General features: G+C 35.0%; 3 protein-coding genes across 3 annotated transcripts; all 3 read left to right on the top strand.

Moving 5' to 3' along the window:
• The first annotated feature begins 5,603 nt into the window (after positions 1–5,603).
• Positions 5,604–6,855, top strand: LOC132189291 (probable xyloglucan endotransglucosylase/hydrolase protein 23). Its single transcript, XM_059603959.1, has 3 exons — positions 5,604–5,918; positions 6,013–6,206; positions 6,299–6,855. The coding sequence occupies exons 1-3, from the start codon at positions 5,646–5,648 to the stop codon at positions 6,690–6,692; spliced, it is 861 nt and encodes a 286-aa protein (XP_059459942.1). The 5' UTR covers positions 5,604–5,645; the 3' UTR covers positions 6,693–6,855.
• Positions 6,856–10,707: 3,852 nt separating this feature from the next.
• Positions 10,708–11,884, top strand: LOC132189327 (probable xyloglucan endotransglucosylase/hydrolase protein 23). The gene is made up of 3 exons (XM_059604020.1): positions 10,708–10,980; positions 11,090–11,283; positions 11,378–11,884. The coding sequence occupies exons 1-3, from the start codon at positions 10,708–10,710 to the stop codon at positions 11,763–11,765; spliced, it is 855 nt and encodes a 284-aa protein (XP_059460003.1). The 3' UTR covers positions 11,766–11,884.
• Positions 11,885–14,489: 2,605 nt separating this feature from the next.
• LOC132189378 (probable xyloglucan endotransglucosylase/hydrolase protein 23) lies at positions 14,490–15,722 on the top strand. Its single transcript, XM_059604101.1, has 3 exons — positions 14,490–14,762; positions 14,872–15,065; positions 15,159–15,722. Exons 1-3 carry the CDS (start codon positions 14,490–14,492, stop codon positions 15,553–15,555), a joined length of 864 nt encoding a protein of 287 aa, XP_059460084.1. The 3' UTR covers positions 15,556–15,722.
• The last annotated feature ends 452 nt before the right edge of the window (positions 15,723–16,174 follow it).

Raw genomic sequence — 16,174 nt, 5'->3', positions numbered from 1 at the left:
TTTAAAATAATATTTTATTATTATTTTTATTAATGGGATATGTATCCCATTTGTAACAATAGGAAATCCTAGTCATGAACAGAATATTCTCCAGTCCATGAGGGGATCATGTTCCCCCTAAACTCTAAAAACTCTTAATGGTGGGTCCTCACCTTTTAAAGATTTGCAATTTCACCCATTATATATGGGAGGTCCTCACCGTATGGCAGGCTCTCCCTAAACTCTAAAATGGACACATGTCACTTTTATATACTAGATTGAAGGAAATTCTTCCAACCTAATTTGAAGAAAAATTTTGTCCCAATGGTTGAGTGGTTTAAAAAATATAAAATAAAATCATAAAAAATATAATTTAAAACTAAAAAAAAAAAAATAAAAAATTGCCCCCAATATTTTTTAGTGATTCAGTCACCCTTGAAATGGCCACCCCCAAAAAACCTTTGCCACTCCAAAAAGTGCTTGGGGTGGATCGACCACCTTCGAAACTAATGGGGGTTGGCAGAGCCACCCCTAGACTCTTAGGGGTGGTCTAGCCACTACCCCCTAAATATATGTTTTTTAATTTTTTTGATTTTTTAAAATTTTTTTAATGATTTTTATTAGTTGAGTTGAAAATTTTTTAGTTTAGTTAAGTGTTAATGAGTAGAGATTTCCGGCTACCAAAATTGTCAACCAAGCGTCAGCCATTTTTCCTTTTCCTTTTTTTTTTTTTTTCCTTTTTTTTTTTTTTTTTTTTTTTAATTGAAGAAGAAATATGTTACAAGGAGAATCCAAATTTGAGGTATTATCACCAAATTTGAGGCATTAGCACCAAAATTTAGGTATTAGCACCAAATTTAGGATGATCAAATCCCTTTTGGGTGATACCATTCCTAAAGGGCTAACCTTCCACCTCTAAGTTTTAGTTTTGAATCAAAAAACAAGTTTTGAGGCATTATAACCTAAATATTAGCTCATAGAAATTTAATTAACAAAAAAAAAAAACATAATTTTTTTAATTATTATTTTTTAATATTTGGCCGACGTTAGGCTGCCTCAATTTGGTAGCTGCATAGCACGACTCGAGTGTTAATAGTGTCAAATCAACAAAAAAAAAAAAAAATTGAGAAGAGTTGGGAAAAGTAGGGGTGAAATTTAAAACCGCCTAACCGCAACCGCTAACCGCTAACCGTTATAACCGTTAACCGCTAACCGCCTAACCGCCTAACCGCTTTGAAAGCGGTTAGTAAAAACCGCTAACCGCCTAGGCGGTTGCGGTTAGCGGTTAGTAGGTTTTGGAAATCCGCTAACCGCTAACCGCTACCCGCTAACCGCTTTTTTTTAAATATAATATATATTTATATATTATATATATATAATAACAATAAGTTGTGAGTTTATGAACTTTTTTTGGTTGATTGAAATTAGCCTCAAGCTTCAAGTTTAACCATACATGTTGGTTTTTTTGGTTGCTTGTGAGTTTATGAATTTGTTTGTGTTTTATTTTATTTCTATGTGTGAGTTTATGAACTTGCTTGTGAGTTTATGTATAAGACTACAAGTGAAGTGATGATTTTGTTGTAATTTTATTTGTATATTATATGATGTGTAGATTTGTAGAAGGTGGCCAACAAGATTTTGGTATATAGCAATTTTTAATGCTAAAATGGCCATGGAAAGGGAAAAAAAAAAAGTTTAAAATGAGAAAAAAAAATGTTTAAAGTGAGCCCAAAACCGGCCCAAACCCGGTCCAAACCCGGCCCAAAATTGGTCCAAAGAAAAAAGCCCAAAAAAAGCGGTTAGAAAAAAAGCGGTTATTCCAAAGCGGTTAACCGCTAACCGGGCGGTTAAGGCGGTTAACCGCTACCCGGTTAGCGGAGGCGGTTAGTAAAATTTACTAACCGCCTAGGCGGTTGCGGTTAACGGTTTTAGCCACTAACCGCTAACCGCAACCGCTATTTCACCCCTAGGGAAAAGTGTTGTTCCCAAACAAGCGCGAAGTCTACAACCCATCAGAAGAAACATCTTATACATCTTGGACCCAAGTAGGCCACAAGGTGACCCACGGGTAACTTTGTAAATTTTTTTAAAAATAAGGGTATTTTTGGTATTTCAGTGTCTTTTTTTTTTCTTTTTTTTTTTTCTTTTTTAAAAAAAAAGACAAAACCAAAAATTATCAAGGATATTTCATCGTTAGAGAGCATTGTCAATTTTTTGGTATTTTGAAAGTACCCACCTAACTAACGAAATGTATTGTTTCTCCTCTGTTATCAATTAAAAGTTTGGAGGATATTGTCAATTGGGTAATAGTTTAAGGAGGACATTTAGAGGCAAAACCACGATTTTGAGATGAAGAGGGACATAGGTAAAAATTGAAAATATTTAAGAGTAAAGAAAGTTAATTTTTGGGGGTCGAACTCATTAAAAAAAAAACCATAAAATTTATGAGAAATTTTAAAATTTTAGAGGTTTTTAAAAATTTTGGGGGACTTTTGTCCCACCCATTAAGGTCAAGGACAATTCAACCACTGAGGACATTGTAATGTGGGTTATACAGATCCAATAGTGGATTTGAAAAATAGATGGATGAGATATGAAGTAATACTAGGTCCATTTCCCTTTGAGAAATAATATTTTTTCCATCTACATCTAGATCTGTAGGAGATCTAATAGTGACTTTTAAAAAAAGAGAATACGTGAGTCATACAAATATAATGATTATTTTTTAAAAAATATGAAAAAGATGAATGAGAAATTGAAGAATAACATGACTCTTTTCCTTTTATTAATTTGTGTTTGGGTTTTTTTTATAGTGTCATGTGAAGGAGTGAAAACGAGTTTGGGTTTTCCATTAGAGGAATGCTATACTTCCCAAAACATTTATCCAAAATTTGCTCTCCAAATGATGTATCACATTATTTTGAAAAATGTGTCCCTATCTCATGGAATTGTAACACATCATTCGAGGAGTAAAATTTGGAGAAAAGTTTTGAAAAGTGTAACATTTCTCTTTCCATTAAGGATTAAGTTTCGATTTCTCCCTCATTTCATGCGCGGTAGCCATGGCGAAGCCATGCAAGGGGAGGCCGTCGGTCACCTCAGTCGAGGTCCGGGTCGGGCTCGCCCTCTCGCTCCCACTCTAGCTTCGTCTCTCATTTCAAATCCCCCAAAGACTTCTTCTGCTCTTTCTCTTTGTCGCAGAGCAATAGTTCTCGCAGCCCAAGCACCCCTCCATTTAGCCCCAGCTCCTATTCAAGTGTTGTATTTTATTCGCATTGACAAACTCGATCGAATTGATTATCTTCATGCATAAGGATACTAGATTATCTAGTATATAATATTTAAAAATCATCACAAACCTCCATTTTTATTTTCTATTGCAATTTATGGATTATTATATAATGATGTTTTTTTTAACTTTCCATATATATCGAAATAAAAATAGATAGACTAGAAACGACATCTCTTATCTCGATGACACCAAAAGAATATTAAATGAATGTAATTGGTACATGGAATATAATAAAATAGAGCCACTTTGAGGTTCTATATAAAAAGAGGGAACTTCAAGCTCCTATAGGTCATGGGTCTATTGCCTAAAAGAAATATTAAGTGGCTTTGGCAAAGTTGTTAGTGTGGAGGTGCCAATGGATGATGTTGTGAGCTGTCAATCTTCCAAGAGGATATGCATATGTGGAGTTCAAGAAAAAATTTCATGCTAAAAAGGCGGTGGCAAAATTGATGGGAATGTTATTCAAGCAACTTTCACACCACACATCATTATTATTTTGGGCTTTTATTTAGTTGCATTGTTGTTTTAGGATTTTTTTTTTTTTAATCATCTCTTTGAACTTTAAAAACTATCAAGTTAGCAATGTCATTGATTTGTTCCAATTTTCTGTTAAATCATAATAGATATATAATGCCAAAATACTCATATTTAAAAATTGTTTTAAAAAAATAAGGGGAAACTTCAGAAAGCCCCCCTGAACTTCCAACCGTTTTGACATACCCCCCATGAATTTTTAAAACTTTCACTTAGGCCCCCTAAACTTTGGTTTTCTCTCACTTTGACAATTTTAACTTTTTATACCCATTTTACCCTCCCCAAAACTAATTCGTTTTGTGTCCTAAAACTACAATACCTACCCAGCCGAAAACAACATCGTTTTAGGCATTATTATTATTATTTTTTTATTATTTTTATTATTTATTATTTATTTATTTTGCTTTTGTTTTTTTTTTAAAAAAATAATAATAATTAATGCTTAAAACAACGTTGTTTTGTATTGGGTAGGTGTTGTAGTTTTAGGACACAAAACGAAGTAATTTTGGGGAGGGTAAAATGGGTATAAAAAGTCAAATTGTTTGACTTTAACGTTAAAAGGGTCCAAAGTGAGAGAAAACCAAAGTTTAGGGTGCCTAAGTGAGAGTTTTGAAAATTCAGGGATTATGTCAAAACGGCTGGAAGTTCAGGAGGCTTTCTGAAGTTTCCCCAAAAATTAATAATGACTAAAGAGAAAAAAAAATTGATGTCGGGCCAACCCGGGTGACCCATGGGTTCCATTATTTTTTTAAATATAGTATAAAACTTATAAAACCAATACTAATTTCTAAACTTTGACTCTTCTAGAACTAGAGTAACCCGTTTGAAAGAAATCCATTGGATTGGTATCCGTAATAATTAATAAATTTATGTTGCAGGACAACAATATCCTTAACAGAATGAGACAAGTCTGACCATATATATATATATAATAGCTGGCACCGATTAGGACATAATTAGCATGCATGGCAGCCATTATTTTAAGAACATCAACAAGCATGGGTGGGAGAGAGAAGAGATGACGTCTTTTTCAAGCATGGTTGGTTAATTTATATGGTCTTACTTCGTAGGTTTGCAGCGTATACATGCAGCTGTGTTTCCTCGTATTTCTTATGAAATTCAAGTTCAGATAAGAAAGAAATATTTGTGTTAAAAATATGAATAAAAAAGTTATATGAAAGCTAAAGTGCTTCCCACTATAGCATTGTCAATGCTTAGGGAAGCAATATGAGACGTATTGCAGTATACTTTTGAGATTTTTTTGGAAATTTTTCTTATATATAAGAAAGAGGAGGACTATTGAGTATATGTTGCTAGTGTTTTTATATAACTAGAGAAGAAATTTATACTTTTTATATTCTTAAACATTAATATGCATGATATTGTTTAAGAATTCTGTAAGGTATTCTTCCATATCACTTTGAAGTATCATCCAGGAAGGTGCGTTTAAACTTTAAACCTCGAGTGGTGGAGGTGGTTGTGATTTGGTAGTACTATTGCTCCAAATTAGAATATTAGCTGGAAATCCATGGGGCTTGCCTGGTGCCCACAGTCACAGAGGAAATCATTTTGCCCTTTCTTCTCAAAACTCACGTAAACGTGTATTTAGATAAATGGTTGGTCGTGTTTGGTAGTGCGATCTTTTATTCTCTTTCTTTTGATATAGCTGCCAACAAGACAACTGTGTACAGCTCATTAGCTGACTGGACCTTCCATGCCTTTCCTGCACTTTATTCTCTCTATATTCACTTGTTCACTACTATAAATACCAAACAACTTCAAGCTTCACCACATCAATCTCTCCACTTCCAATCTCACCACTACTTTGATACCACTGCCCATGGCTTCTTCAAGTGCTCCATTTGTGTTTCTGGCTCTTACCCTTCTTAGTTCTTTCCTGGCTCTCACAGCTGCTAACTTCTACCAACACTTTGACATCACGTGGGGAGATGGCAGAGGGAAGATGCTTAACAACGGCGACCTTCTTAGCCTCTCTCTAGACAAAGCCTCTGGCTCTGGATTCCAGTCCAAGAATGAGTTTCTTTTTGGAAAGATAGATATGCAGATCAAGCTTGTCTCTGGAAACTCTGCTGGCACCGTTACTGCTTATTATGTAAGTTGTTCTGCTATCCGTATATATTTTCCTCAAAACCATCATTTCAAATTTATGCTCCTTTGAATTAATGTTTGTGTTTACATACGTATAGTTATCCTCAAAAGGATCAGCATGGGACGAGATAGACTTCGAGTTCTTGGGGAATCTGAGTGGCGATCCTTACATTCTTCACACCAATGTCTTCAGCCAAGGCAAAGGCAACAGAGAGCAACAGTTCTATCTCTGGTTTGACCCAACTGCTGATTTTCACACATATTCCATCCTTTGGAATCCCCAGCGCATTATGTATGTTTACCAACTCCTAACCACGCATCTTTCTCTTTTATACATCTTTTGTGTTTTTGTTTTCTTATATATTTTTTCTGTTCATAATTCAGATTCTCTGTGGATGGAACTCCCATTAGAGAGTTCAAGAACTCAGAATCAATTGGCGTTCCATTCCCAAAGAACCAACCGATGAGGATATACTCCAGTCTCTGGAATGCCGATGATTGGGCGACAAGAGGTGGGCTTGTGAAGACAGACTGGAGCCAAGCACCCTTTACTGCTTCCTACAGAAACTTCAAAGCCGATGCTTGCATTTGGTCCTCTGGAGCATCTTCCTGCACTTCATCTTCTTCCACCACTACTAATTCCTGGCTTTCACAAGAGCTGGACACTGCAAATCAAGACAGGCTTAAATGGGTGCAAAAGAACTACATGATATATAATTACTGCACAGACGCAAAGAGATTTCCCCAGGGCCTCCCTCCAGAATGCAACACCTCCTAGAGAAACCATCAAATTCTTTTACTATTTGCATGATTAGTCTATTCATGTCATTTCTAGGATCCAATTCTTTTCATTCTTTTTTTTGTTTTTTTCATCGCAACAATGGCAAAAAAAAGTAATCATTTTGTTACATATCATGTAATCCATAAGGTTCTCTGTTATACAAGCGACCACTTTCTCCATTGAAATCCTCTGCTGTTAGTTAATTATTGGGAATTGTTCAAATAAATAAACTTGTATCCATTAAAAAACAATTAAATTCGCATAGACTATTTAATTGAAGAAGTGGCAAATTAATAGCTCTCAGAACATCACCACTGAGAAGTGATACGCTCATACGTGCGCATGCATCTGAGCCCATTTAATTGGCTATTCTGTCCTCTAATTATGTAGTTAGGGGCATAAAAAAAAAAAAGGTGATTATTAATCACCCACCCAATCAGAATTCTTCAAAATTGCATCAACTTGTGTCTTCCGCAAGATTTTGACCAACACTTGAAGTCCTATAAAATGTTGACGCTGCAAATCAACTCTAAAAACTCTTAATGGCGGGACCTCACCTTTTAAAAATTTGCAATTTCACCCATTATGTTAAAATTTAATTCTTTTTAATTCAATTCAAAATTGTTTTAATTCTTTTCAATTCAATTCAAAATTGTCAAAAAAATAATAATAAAAATTGAGATTATGTTTGAGTGGTTTAAAAAATATAAAATAAAATCATAAAAAATATAATTTAAATTTTTTTTAAAAAAAAAATTACAAAAAAACAAAAAGATAGAAAATTGCCCCCAATATTTTTGAGTGACTTGGTCACCCTTGAAACGGCCACCCCCAGAAAACCACTCGGCCACCCCAAAAAGTGCTTGGGGGTGGATTGACTACTCTCAAAACTAATGGGGGTTGGCAGAGCCACCCCTAGACTCTTAGGGGTGGTCCAGCCACTACCCCTAAATATAAAAACTTCTTTATTTTTTAAAATTTTATTAATGATTTTTATTATTTGAGTTGAAATTTTTTGAATTTAGTTGAGTTTTAATAGTGTCAAAAAAAAAAAAAAAAAGTTGGAAACATTGGTGTTAATTCCCAAACAAGCCCGAAGTCTACAACCTATGAGAAGAAACATCTTATACATCTCGAACCCAAGTGGGCCACAAGGTGACCCACGGGTAACTTTGCAATTTTTAAAAAAATAAGGGTATTTTTGGTATTTCAGTATCTTCCATTAAGATTTTCTATTAAATCCTAATTGAAGATGTAAACTTTTTAATATATATATATATCAAGGATATTTCATCATTAGAGAGCATTGTCAATCGAGTAATAGTTTAAGGAGGACATTTAGGGGCAAAACCACGATTTTGAGATGAAGAGTGACAACTTAAAAAATGAAGATCTTTAAGAGTAAAAAATGGTTAATTTTTGTGGGTGGAACTCATTAAAAAAATAAATAAAATAAATAAAATTTATGAGAAATTTTAAAATTTTAGAGGTTTTTAAAAATTTTGGGAGACTTTTGTCCCTCCAAGCTCAGGGGCAGTTCCACCATTGAGGACATTGTAATGTGGGTTGTATCACTTATATAGATCCAATCGTGGATTTGAAAAATAGATGGATGAGAACGAAGTAATATTAGGTCCATTTTCCTTGGAGAAATAATATTTTGCCATCTACAACTATATATTTTTTTCAAATTTACCATTAGACCTGTAGGAGATCTAATATTGACTTTAAAATAGAGAATATGAGAGTCATGCAAATATAATGATTATTTTTTGAAAAAAATATGAAAAAGGTGATTGAGAAATTGAAGAATAGCATGACTCTTTTCCTTTAATTAATTTGTGTTTGGGTTTTTTTATAGTGTCGTGAAAATGAGTTTGGGTTTTCCACCAGAGGAATGCTACACTTCTCAAAAAATTTCTCCAAAATTTGCTCTCCAAATGATATATCACAATTCAATGTTATCTATTATTTTGAAAAATGTGTCACCATTGCATGAAATTGTGACACATCATTCGATGAGCAAAATTTGGAGAAAAGTTTTGAAAAGTGTAACATTTCACTTTCCATTAAGGATTAAGTTTCGATTTCTCCCTCATTTTATGTGCCGTAGCCATGGTGAAGCCAAGGGGAGGCCGTTGGGGTCCGGGCCGGGCTCGTCCTCTCGCTCCCACTCTAGCTCTGTCTCTTAGTTCCTCTCACATTTCAAATCTCCCCTGAAGACCTTCTTCTCCTCTTTCTCTTAGTTGCAGAGCGATAGTTCTCGCAGCCCAAGCACCCCTCCGTTTAGTTGCGGCTCCTATTCAAGTGTCGTATTTTATTCGCATTGACAAATTCGACTGAATTGATTATCTTCATGCATAAGGATACTAGATTACTTAGTATATAATATTTAAAAATCATCACAAACCTCCCTTTTTATTTTCTATTGCAATTTTTGGATTATTATATGATTATTTTTTTTTAACTTTCCATATATATAGAAATAGAAATAAATAGACTAGAAACGACATGTCTTATCTTAATGACACCAAAGCGATATTAAATGAATGGAATTAAGACATGGATGGAATATAATGAAATAGAACCGCTTTGAGATTCCCTATAAAATAATGTTGGGGTTATCCTACATCGATTGTAAAAGAGGCTGGTGGTCGGTTTATAAGTGTGAAGGAAAGCCTCATCTCTTGAGCTAGCTTTTGGGGTTGAGATAGGATAAAGACCACCCAACACTAGTATCAACTTTTGGGGTTGAGATAGCTAGGCCCAAGACTACCCAACAAATAAGACATGAAACGAAACCACTATGAAAAAATTTGATGTCCGGCAACCCGAGTGACCCATCGGTTCCATTATTTTTTTTTAAATTATTTAAAAATTAAATATTTTTTAAATATAGTATAAAACTTATAAAGCCAATACTAATTTCTAAACTTTGACTCTTCTAGAACTAGAGTAACCCGTTTGAAAGAAATCCATTGGATTGATATCCGTAATAATTAATAAATTTATGCTGCACCAGACATCCTTATCTCACTAACACAGAATGAGATAAGTCTGACCATTTTATATATATATAATAGCTGGCACCGATTAGGACATAATTAGCATGCATGGCAGCCATTATTTTAAGAGCATCAAGATGAGTGGGAGCTAGAAAGAAGAGATGACGTCTTTTTCAAGCATGGTTGGTTAATTTATATGGTCTTACTTCGTACGTAGGTTCGTAGCGTATACATGCAGCTGTGTTTCCTCATATTTCTTATAAAATTCAAGTACCTTACCAAATCTCATTTTTTATAAAATTTTAACACAATCTCTAATAAAAGAAAAAAAAGAAAAAAAGAAAAAAAAGGACGAGATAAGAAAGACTATAGCATTGTCAATGCTTAGGGAAGCAATATGAGATATGTTGCAGTATACTTCTGTGATTTTTTTGGAGATTTTTCCTACATATAAGAAAGAGAAGGACTAATGAGTATATGTTGCTAGTGTTTTTATATAACTAGAGAAGAAATTTATACTTTTTATATTCTTAAACATTAATATGATTTTGTTTAAGAATTCTGTAAGGTATTCTTCAATATCACTTTGAAGTATCATCCACGAAGGTGCTTTTAAACTTTAAACCTCGAGTGGTGGAGCCTGGAGGTGGTTGTGATTTGGTAGTACTATTGCTCCAAATTAGAATATTAGCTGGAAATCCATGGGGCTTGGCTGGTGCCCACAGAGGAAAGGGCGAGAGTGGGAAATCATTTTGCACCTTCTTCTCAAAACTCACGTAAACGTGTATTTAGATAAATGGTTGGTCGTGTTTGGTAGTGCGATCTTTTATTCTCTTTCTTTTGATATAGCTGCCAACAAGACAACTGTGTACAGCTCATCAGATGACTGGACCTTCCCATGCCTTTCCTCCACTTTATTCTCTCTTCACTTGTTCACTACTATAAATACCAAACGACTTAAAGCTTCACCACATCAATCTCTCCACTTCCAAATCTCTTTCCTGCCAATGGCTTCTTCAAGTGCTCCATTTATGTATCTGGCTCTTACCCTTCTTAGCTCTTTCCTGGCTCTCACAGCTGCTAACTTGTCCCAAGATTTTGACATCACGTGGGGAGATGGCAGAGGGAAAATGGCCAACAACGGCGACCTTCTTAGCCTCTCTCTGGACAAAGCCTCTGGCTCTGGATTCCAGTCCAAGAATGAGTTTCTCTTTGGAAAGATAGATATGCAGCTCAAGCTTGTCTCCGGAAACTCTGCTGGCACCGTTACTGCCTACTATGTAAGTTCTCTTCTGCTAGCTCTTCGTACATGTTTTTCTTAAAACCAGCAATTCAAATTTATGTTAATCCTTTGAGTTTGAACTAATGTGTGTGTTAATTTATATACAGTTATCCTCAAAAGGATCGGCATGGGATGAGATAGACTTCGAGTTCTTGGGAAATCTGAGTGGCGATCCTTACATTCTTCACACCAATGTCTTCAGCCAAGGCAAAGGCAACAGAGAGCAACAGTTCTATCTCTGGTTTGACCCAACTGCAGATTTTCACACCTATTCCATCCTTTGGAATCCTCAGCGCATTATGTATGCTTACCAACTCCTTCTATCCATGCATCTTTGTTTTTATACATCTTTTCTGTTTTTGTTTTCTTATATATTTTTTCTGTTTATAATTCAGATTCTCTGTGGATGGAACTCCCATTAGAGAGTTCAAGAACTCAGAATCAATTGGCGTTGCATTCCCAAAGAACCAACCGATGAGGATATACTCCAGTCTCTGGAATGCCGATGACTGGGCGACAAGAGGTGGGCTTGTGAAGACAGACTGGAGCCAAGCACCCTTTACTGCTTCCTACAGAAACTTCAAAGCTGATGCTTGCATTTGGTCTTCTGGAGCATCTTCTTGCGCTTCATCTTCTTCAACCAATTCCTGGCTTTCACAAGAGCTGGACACTACAAATCAAGACAGGCTTAAATGGGTGCAAAAGAACTACATGATATATAATTACTGCACAGACGCAAAGAGGTTTCCCCAGGGCCTCCCTCCAGAGTGCAACTCCTCCTAGAGAAACCATTATGCATTCCTCAATTCTTTCATTCTTTTTTCGTTTTCTTTTCATCATTACAATGGCAAAAAAAATGATTCGTTCTGTACGATGTAATCCATAACGTTGATCTGAATATAAGCAACCACTTTCTCCATTGAATTCCTCTGCTTTTGGTTACTAAAAATTGTTAAAATAATAATAATATGAAAAAAAAAAAAAAAAACCAACTGCAATTCTTATCTTACCCTTTATCATGGCCTTGCTCTTAATCAAGGCTTGAAATCGATATACATCTTCTAACACGGATACCACACTTGCCAAATGCCAAACGATGCTTATATATATAAACGAATCCAATCAAAAGAAGTACAAAAATTGCAGCCCCAATGGTGCTAAATCCAATAAAAACTGCCCCCACAAGAAGAGTAAAGCTCTTGCAACAATGATTGTTTATGTTATTAAACACTTTTGACATCTCTTTGATTTTCTTTGGCCATTTTGTAATGGACAGAAATTTCCTCCAAACCTTTACGAAGAAAATATCATACAACTTATTTAAAATAGTGTTAAGTGTTTATAAACATTTAAAAGACACATTAAATTCTTAACGTCATTAATAACAATTTATTAACTTAGATTAAATTTAATGTGCATTTTAAATGTTTATAGACATGCACTTGACATTATTTTAAATGGGTTGAATGATATTTACTCCAAACAGGTTTACAGGAAATTTCTGTCATTTTATAATTGCATATAAGAAGACAAATGCTAAGGGTACTAGCTTTTTTATTAACAGAAGCTTACTAAACTGATGTGTAGCTTATTCATTGGTATTCGTTACATTTTTCTTAATTAATTATTTTATTTTTTTCCTAATGAATGAGCTACACATCAGTTTAGTAAGCATCTGTTAGTAAAAGATGTAGTACCCCTAACATTTCTCAAGATGGATAGTATTTGACATTTTTGTTAGACCATAGTTTTAAACACTTCTTACTTATGAACCATGAGGGAACATGTTGCTAGTCATGTAGTGCTAAATAGAAGAGACTATGTCGTCTTTTTGATATATAGTAGTACCACCATGACACACATAAGTAAGTTGTTTAAATTAAAGTAAGTGTTAGAATATACGAAAAATATATAATATTTTTTGTATATTTCATATTAAATTGATATCAAATATTCTATATTAAAGGTTGATTGTAATCAAATCAAGGGAATTTGATTACCATATTTGTATCTACTCATTATCCTATAAATAAGGATTTTTGTATTGTAGACATATCAAGTAAATAAGCACAATGTAGCCCTTAGGTCTATTTCAAGTGGTGGATATAGGTATCTAATACCGAACTACCCATAAATTCGTTGTGTGCTTCCTCTATATTGCTTTCGTTATTATTTCTGCATCATCATTATTTCAACAGTAAGGATGGATTATATTTTTTGTGCGCCTAATGTTTACCTTATTTATGTTATAACTTATAAGGTTATTTAATACTAATCTTATTAAATTGTTGGTTGACTAAGATGAGTGATATTCCTATTGAATGAACTCCTACTTTGATGGGAAGTAGAGTTATGGGTGAATAAAGAAATTGGTCCTCTCTTATAAATATACACAATATTCATTAGTGTATCTTCAGATCGGTCAAGTGAGGACCCTAAGGGATGAGTCAATCAATTGAGGACCACGGCTCATGAAATGGAGGTTATTAATTCAAATTCCCTTTATCCCCCCTTATGTGGACATGTAAAAAAAATAAAAAATAAAAAATAAAAAATAAAAATAATGATTGTCAAGTGAGAGCAACTGTTTGATGTGTTTATCAAAATTTTAAGAACATTATTTGTTGCTATGGATTCTAGCATGTTGTTTTATCAGTTTACCGATAAACACAGGATAGTTAACATCATGGTATTTATTAAATGTTATAGATTTATTTTTACAGTCTGTAAAAGAGGAAGCCATGATGTTGGTCAAAGCAAGCTTTGATACCATATAAAGTGATTGACATTATGTGTTTGTAGAATTGTTTCCCTCTCTATTTTGATCAGGAGGATTTATCTTTATTTATATAGTAAACGTGGTACAAGAGTTAATATAAAATAAAGAGTAATGCTACCATTTCATTAGAAGTAGCATCCACGAAGTTGCTTGTCTATATTGTTAGATGTAGATGGAGATGGAGATGGAGAATCCAATAAAGGTAAACGTGTGAGATTTCACTTTTCAAGGTGCTGGGTCTCGAGTCGTGGAGGTGGTTGTGGTTTGAAAGTATTGGTTGGAACCGGCATGCATTTGCACAAAGAAAGAGTATAAGTTGGAAATAATGCAGGGCCCAGGCGGTGGCGGTGGCTGGTGCCCACAAAGGAAAGAGGGAGAATAGATGGGCCAGTTGTGGGAGCAGAGCACCAATAATTCTGAACTTCCTTCTCAAAACTGATGTAAACGCGTATTAGATAACAAAAACAAATGATGTTGGTTTTGGTTGCGTTTGGTAATTGGTAGTGCGATCTTGACTGCTAAATTTTTCCAAGCTCTTCTTTTAAATAGAACACCTGTAGACAGGTTGCCAACAACTGTCTTCAGCTTATTAGCTGACTGGACCTTCCCATGCATTTCCTTCACTTTATTCTCCCTTCACTTGTTCACTATAAATACCAAACAACTTCAAGCTTCACCACATCAATCACTCCACTCCCAATCTCACGACTAATTTGATACCACTGTCCATGGCTTCTTCAAGCGCTCCATTTATGTTTCTGGCTCTTACCCTTCTTAGCTCTTTCCTGGCTCTCACAGCTGCTAACTTCTACCAAGATTTTGACATCACGTGGGGAGAAGGCCGAGGGAAGATGCTTAACAACGGCGACCTTCTTAGCCTCTCTCTAGACAAAGCCTCTGGCTCTGGATTCCAGTCCAAGAATGAGTTTCTCTTTGGAAAGATAGATATGCAGCTCAAGCTTGTCTCCGGAAACTCTGCTGGCACCGTTACTGCCTACTATGTAAGTTCTCTTCTGCTAGCTCTTCGTACATGTTTTTCTTAAAACCATCCATTCAAATTTATGTTAATCCTTTGAGTTTGAACTAATGTGTGTGTTAATTTATATACAGTTATCCTCAAAAGGATCAGCATGGGACGAGATAGACTTCGAGTTCTTGGGGAATCTGAGTGGCGATCCTTACATTCTTCACACCAATGTCTTCAGCCAAGGCAAAGGCAACAGAGAGCAACAGTTCTATCTCTGGTTTGACCCAACTGCAGATTTTCATACATATTCCATTCTTTGGAATCCTCAGCGCATTATGTATGTTTACCAACTCCTATACATGCATCTTTGTTTTTATACATCTTTTCTGTTTTTGTTTTCTTATATATTTTTTTTCTGTTTATAATTCAGATTCTCTGTGGATGGAACTCCCATTAGAGAGTTCAAGAACTCAGAATCGTTTGGCGTTGCATTCCCAAAGAGCCAACCAATGAGGATATACTCCAGTCTCTGGAATGCTGATGATTGGGCGACAAGAGGTGGGCTTGTGAAGACGGACTGGAGCCAGGCCCCCTTTACTGCTTCCTACAGAAACTTCAAAGCCGATGCTTGCATTTGGACCTCTGGAGCATCTTCCTGCACTTCATCTTCTTCCACCACTACTAATTCCTGGCTTTCACAAGAGCTGGACACTGCAAATCAAGACCGGCTTAAATGGGTGCAAAAGAACTACATGATATATAATTACTGCACAGACGCAAAGAGGTTTCCCCAGGGCGTCCCTCCAGAATGCAACAATACCTCCTAGAGAAACGATTAAACATCCCTCAAATTCTTTTATTATTTGTACCATCACTTAAATATCAGTCTTTTCATGTAATTTCTAGGATCCAATTCTTTCATTCTTTAATTTTTCTGCATCTTTTCATCATTAATTTGTTATATACCATGTAATCCATAACGTTGATCTGAATGCAAGCGACCACTTTCTCCACTATTGAATTCCTGTATATGCTGTTAGTTATTGGAAATTATTTAAATAAATTATCCATTAATTGACTATCTTGTCCTCAAATTCTGCAGAATGTTGCAGAATGTTAAAAATAATTTTGGATGGTGCATAAATTCTCATTGATATAAAATAATTGCAATATAAATATTAACAATAAAATAAATAAAATACAAGAGATGAAAATAAAGTATGGAAAGATCTCACAATACTATAGAATCACGCAAGAGCGTTGTCATTAAAGGTTGATTCGTGTCTCCCGGAGTATATAACTCGGTGTGATCGGATCCTTTGACACGCAACCTCCCAAGATTAGATTATAGTGTTTACCTTCGTTAATGACGCACTTTCAATAACGAAGACTAGTAAAACAACCATTTGATCTTCTTGATAAAAAACCGCAAAGAGAAAATAGAAA

The sequence above is a fragment of the Corylus avellana genome, chromosome ca8 (assembly GCF_901000735.1).
Source record: "Corylus avellana chromosome ca8, CavTom2PMs-1.0".
Classification (NCBI taxonomy): domain Eukaryota; kingdom Viridiplantae; phylum Streptophyta; class Magnoliopsida; order Fagales; family Betulaceae; genus Corylus; species Corylus avellana.
Note: the sequence above shows the minus strand (reverse complement) of the source record. Positions and strands in the feature narration are given on the sequence as shown.

Excerpts from the sequence above, each read along its gene's own strand:
- LOC132189291 (XM_059603959.1), top strand. The coding sequence starts at position 5,646 with ATGGCTTCTTCAAGTGCTCCATTTGTGTTTCTGGCTCTTACCCTTCTT. Across the intron at positions 5,919-6,012 it reads GCACCGTTACTGCTTATTAT|TTATCCTCAAAAGGATCAGC; the intron begins GTAAGTTGTTCT and ends ACATACGTATAG. Across the intron at positions 6,207-6,298 it reads TGGAATCCCCAGCGCATTAT|ATTCTCTGTGGATGGAACTC; the intron begins GTATGTTTACCA and ends TTCATAATTCAG.
- LOC132189327 (XM_059604020.1), top strand. The coding sequence starts at position 10,708 with ATGGCTTCTTCAAGTGCTCCATTTATGTATCTGGCTCTTACCCTTCTT. Across the intron at positions 10,981-11,089 it reads GCACCGTTACTGCCTACTAT|TTATCCTCAAAAGGATCGGC; the intron begins GTAAGTTCTCTT and ends ATTTATATACAG. Across the intron at positions 11,284-11,377 it reads TGGAATCCTCAGCGCATTAT|ATTCTCTGTGGATGGAACTC; the intron begins GTATGCTTACCA and ends TTTATAATTCAG.
- LOC132189378 (XM_059604101.1), top strand. The coding sequence starts at position 14,490 with ATGGCTTCTTCAAGCGCTCCATTTATGTTTCTGGCTCTTACCCTTCTT. Across the intron at positions 14,763-14,871 it reads GCACCGTTACTGCCTACTAT|TTATCCTCAAAAGGATCAGC; the intron begins GTAAGTTCTCTT and ends ATTTATATACAG. Across the intron at positions 15,066-15,158 it reads TGGAATCCTCAGCGCATTAT|ATTCTCTGTGGATGGAACTC; the intron begins GTATGTTTACCA and ends TTTATAATTCAG.